The sequence below is a fragment of the Morone saxatilis genome, unplaced genomic scaffold (genome assembly GCF_004916995.1).
Source record: "Morone saxatilis isolate NCDOM2014 unplaced genomic scaffold, NCSU_SB_2.0 Contig6, whole genome shotgun sequence".
Taxonomy (NCBI): Eukaryota; Metazoa; Chordata; class Actinopteri; family Moronidae; genus Morone; species Morone saxatilis.
Window position 1 is genome coordinate 7451172 of NW_023340206.1, and position 5000 is coordinate 7456171.

At 38.9% G+C, this 5000-nt stretch overlaps 1 protein-coding gene across 3 annotated transcripts in view; it reads left to right on the forward strand.

Annotated features, from left to right (window-relative positions):
• Positions 1-5000, forward strand: part of LOC118339768 (dipeptidyl peptidase 4-like) — an 18765-nt gene that overhangs the window by 7880 nt on the left and 5885 nt on the right. For all 3 annotated transcript variants that reach the window (XM_035677486.1, XM_035677487.1, XM_035677488.1), the window contains 9 exons: positions 1319-1411; positions 1999-2090; positions 2265-2339; positions 2427-2479; positions 2721-2793; positions 2988-3108; positions 4047-4201; positions 4324-4421; positions 4520-4649. In XM_035677486.1, the coding sequence (XP_035533379.1) occupies positions 1319-1411; positions 1999-2090; positions 2265-2339; positions 2427-2479; positions 2721-2793; positions 2988-3108; positions 4047-4201; positions 4324-4421; positions 4520-4649 (890 nt within the window). The remainder of the gene's footprint in view (positions 1-1318; positions 1412-1998; positions 2091-2264; positions 2340-2426; positions 2480-2720; positions 2794-2987; positions 3109-4046; positions 4202-4323; positions 4422-4519; positions 4650-5000) is intronic.

The following is a 5000-nucleotide window of genomic DNA, read 5'->3' on the forward strand; positions in this document are numbered from 1 at the left end:
TATGAAATTTATGACCCATATACTGCCCTTAAAAATTCCACTAATGGAACAAAAAAGTAGTATCCATGTCATGTAAACTGCTTCCTGCTAACAATTCCATAATGCAGGAGGGCAATACTACACCTGTCAGTGATGACATGAAATAATGATGATTTCTAAGTGTCTGAAATCACTATGGAGTAAACTATTTAGTGTAGTATTACATATGGAGTAGTGAGAAGTAGAGATTTAAGACACAGCTGCCACAGCCCTGAGGAGAGGCCTCATCAGGCAAACTAAGTGAAAACACCTGGTTGTGCAATTGATATATAATAGACCTTTTTCACACCAGGCTTGTCACTGCAGGAAAAGCACAAATGTAATTGATAACATTAAAAACTCCATATAAGTCATCTAGTTCCAGGGTGGTGGTATTGTTGGCTCACTGTCACAGCTTACTGCGGACACTTGATTGAACTAAGCCATCTAATCATTAAAGAAATTTGTTTCACCTGTGCATTTTCTCTATGCTTAAGGTCTAAAAAAAGAATTGTTAGCGTTTTTGGTTTAATTTGGGTGGAATTTTGCTTCTACTTAAGACAAACACATGACCTTGCTTATGTTTATATATACTGTCAATGGTTTAAGATTGCAGTTTGAAGGTGAAGTCAGATAATCTTAGCTTTATTCATAAAGTTTTAGAGAAAGTTTAATAGTTTCTACTCTTTTTACTAGTTAACAGTTAATTTTCACTCAAAGCAAACAAACAAACCCTTGTCATCAAGAGCTATTGTTTTTGCCTACCTTGCTGTGGGTGCATAAAAACAGGAAATACTGCTGCAACATTTGATGTGTCGACATGTGATGACAATAGAGTGACACTGAAATTATGTAAATTACAACATGTTGTTGAATTAGACCCCCATTATTGGAGTAATATAAAGGTGTAGTTTTTCTGACCATGAGCAAAGATGCCGTTCCCACAGACGTCAGTTAAAGTAGGCTAATCCCACTGTTCAGCATACACTTTCAAACTACATGCAGAGACCTAAAGATGGCATCAAGTTTGAATTTTTTTCTGATATATTCAAGAACCAAACTATACATTGAGGTTTAAGTAGCTGTGCTCCTGGGGGGAACCTCAGTGAGCAGAATAATTATTTCATATTCAAAAAATGGCCAGTAGCTATATCTATATATGGGTCCCACCCTGGTTGGTCAGTTTATGTAACCTTGTGCAAACTGTGTGTGTGTGTGTGTGTGTGTGTGTGTGTGTGATATCATATCTGTAACCTGTGACCTTCAAGTCCCCCGTCTAACTTTCCAACGTGTGTTTCAGAGGAGCAGGCGGGGAACCAAAGGACCTTCACACTGGAGGATGTCTTCAACAGTTCCCTGAAGCCAAAGTCCTACAGCATGAGGTGGATCTCAGGTGGGAGACGGTTTATCGTCAGAATTAAACGCTGTAAACACGGAGGTGGAACATGATGCTTTACAGCCACTAATGCTGTAAATGTGTCACTGAGGATGCTTTTGTTATCTATCAGATACAGTATTCTCCTTTTTGTTCTAGTTACTAATTCACTTACATCAATACCAGCATTCAAGTGTGTGTATGCATGCATGCGTGGGAAATATTTACACTTTATAATAAGGGTACAAAACACATTCTTTACATTCAATAGTGCAGTCATTTAATGGTTGAATACTTGAATTAATGCAGGTTATTCTCATTGCTCACTGAGTTTATGTGATTACTTAACACTTAATAGATTATCAATTAACGATTGTTAACTCAGAGTTGCTTCATTAATCTATATCTATATTAATTGATATGCTGCCAGATAGTATTCAGTATCAGTAACACAGAGGAGGATGAAGGGGTCACTATGACATTTTGTACAGATATTTATGTTCCCCTCAGGATGAATTATAATAAGTTTGGTGATGCCTTCATTGTCCATTACCAGTTGGTAGTCCCTTTGTTTTACATGCCTTTTATATCATCTTCCTCCACAGATTATGAGTATCTGCAGAAGTCCCAGGGCTCAGTCTTCCTCCACAACGTCCTCACAGGAGCTTCCTCAGAGTTCTTGAGCCGAGACAAGTTTGTAAGTCACCCTCCTCATGTGCATCTGTGTGCTTCTTTTGTCTAGGCAACAAAAAACACATGATATCAGCATGGAAACGACATACCCAGCCAAACAAATGCAGTGTTGTCCGTGAGGTCATGACCATGGGGTCTGTGAAACTCACAACACTTTTCTTTCTTTTTTCAAACGCAGGATGAAAAAGGCGCGTATGATTACCAGTTATCTGCAGACCGCAAATATGTTGCGTTCATGAGCAACCATTCCAAGGTACGCTAAGCTTTTTATTTGCATTCATATATTGCATATTTAAAGCTCCTGAAGTGATGTACAGTGTTTGTTTTCTTGTCCCATTAGCTGTGGCGGCATTCATTCACAGCTTCATATTCACTTTATGAGCTGGAATCGGGGTAAGTACCCTCACTGCTTTATTTTAACTCCTACCAAAAAAAGTGTTAAATTAAAGTTAAATGTATGCACTTAAGATAATGCAATGCTCTCCAGTTAAAAGCATTCACCAAGCTGTCCATGTTATGCATGCAAAGTAGGTTATTTCTAAAATAAAATAATAGTACAGCAGTTGTAGAGGATACTTTTAAAGAGCTCACTACAGTTCCACAAATCTCTGAAGGTTTTTTCACTTTATTTCAGCACATTTCTCACATCCTCTGACATTCCTCATGAAGTCCAGTACTTTGCCTGGGCTCCTGAAGGGAACAAACTGGTAAGCTTGGGCGGACAAATGATTGGTTACGTGTATGTCTGACAGTCTGGCTTTGAGGTTCTTGATGGATGAAGTGATCAAGCGCAACCTTTCCCAAACACTTGAGCAGAGCAAAACGGGTTCAAAATGGATCAGAAAGAAACCAGGCTGTCTTTTTTTGAATGTATGTATTTGTATTGTTTTTGTATTTTCAGGCCTATGTGTGGAGGAATAATGTGTACATAAAGACCAGCCCCGGGTCGGCACCAGAACAAGTCACTTTCAATGGCGAGGACAATATGATTTTTAATGGGGTCCCGGACTGGGTGTATGAAGGTGAGTGGCAGATGATTTATAACTTAAAACTGTGAAGCCCCATTTCCACCTGGTGTTAATAAGAGTTCTCGTTAATATAATTCTGTCTACGTTGTGATTGGAGCTTGATATTCAGATTAGTTAGGCAAAATGTAAACAAACATTATCAACCACTGTTAGTGGAAAGTAACAAAGTACATTTATTTATACAAAAAACAGCAAAATAAGTTGTAAAAGGTAATTAAATTATTTTAAGTACTATACTTAATCACTAATGTTAAGGTAGTTTACTCCATAACGTTACTGTACTTCATTAACCTTTTAGAGTAAATTGTACATGTTGGAGTAGTTTCACTCTTCCAATGAAATCAATATTATTATGTGTTTGTACTGCACACATAAATTGTTAAAATGGTGCCACATATAACTAAGTAAGAGGGGAAAAGACTGTAGTATGCTGGGTTTAGTTTTTTTACTCAGTGTGGTCAGATGACTGCTGTTACCTCTACTGAAACCGACCCCTCCAGGATTTCACAAGCTGTTTTTGGGGGGATTGTTGCAGCCTAAAATGATGATTTCATAGAAAACTTTGCATGTTGTGATATTTTTAGGCATTTTTTTGCAATGAAATTGTGTCTGCGTGGTCTGCAACTATAAACGAAGAAGTGAGAAGTTTGGCTGAGCATTTTGGGCAAGAAACTTCAATGACTGCTTTTACTGCAATACAGCTGGTGGCTACTCTATCTCTGCTCAGATTGTTCATTTAAATAACTGTTTGCGGCTCAAACAGGTTAAAGTACCCAATATTTCACATCAAGTGAGATTATTAATCGTCTCACAACCCCGCAGATTTATCTTGGGACCCTTTGGAGGGACCCGAACCCCGGGTTGGGATTAAACCATAGCTGTATAGTTAAAGTCGTGAATCCTGCCTCAGCTTCTCACTTTCCCCCTTCTAGAGGAGATGTTCTCATCCAATCAGGGCCTCTGGTGGTCACCTGGAGGCAAGTACGTGGCTTACATTGAGTCCAACGACACCGAGGTCCACGCCATAGAGTACTCGTGGTACGGCAACAACCAGTACCCCAGCACCGTTTCCATTCCATACCCGAAGGTTTGACTTTCACAAGCTTGCACTGGGATCACTGTATTGTTTTATGTCAGTGAACTGTGTATGCTAAGTTCAGACTGGCTCAGCATAATCTTTATTATCTGGTGTATCTTTTCATTGTGCAGCCAGGTACTCCAAACCCTGTTGTGAAACTGTTCGTTGTGGACACCCACAACACGTCAAAAATTACTGAGGTGGTTGTTCCAGACTCATTCGGCTCAAGGTAATAATAAAGCTTCTATTGTGTTCTGTTTTATCCTGTTATCAGGGTAGTAAAATCTTGGAGTGTCATGATTTATTTAATTTGCTTCTTGTCCTCAGTGAGCACTATTTGGCAACTGTTACTTGGGCGACAGATGAACGTATCGCTGTCCAGTGGCTGAAGAGAGTCCAAAATCATCTCATCCTTCAGATCTACAATTTTACCGGATCTAAATGGGATGAGGCTGGGGTAAAACGTTACGACCAAGTATTATTATTTTGTCTGCACTGGAACAAAATATGGAATGAAATATTACGCTGGCAGAGACGCTATACAAACATCTCGATGAGTTTTAACTACACAAACCATTTCGATAGCAATAAAACTTACACACGGCAACACTTTTGTCTGAAAGGGAGGATGAGGTAAAGGTTTTATAGACCTGCGCTTAGTTTATTGTTTAAATTGCCTTCAGGTCAACTGTTAACATGACACCAGCTGCATCACTAAATTAAATTTAGCCAAACATGATCATCGTGTCTGTCTTAAAACAACATTCACATATTGACACTGTGGGCCAAAGTTTTTTATAGATAGGAT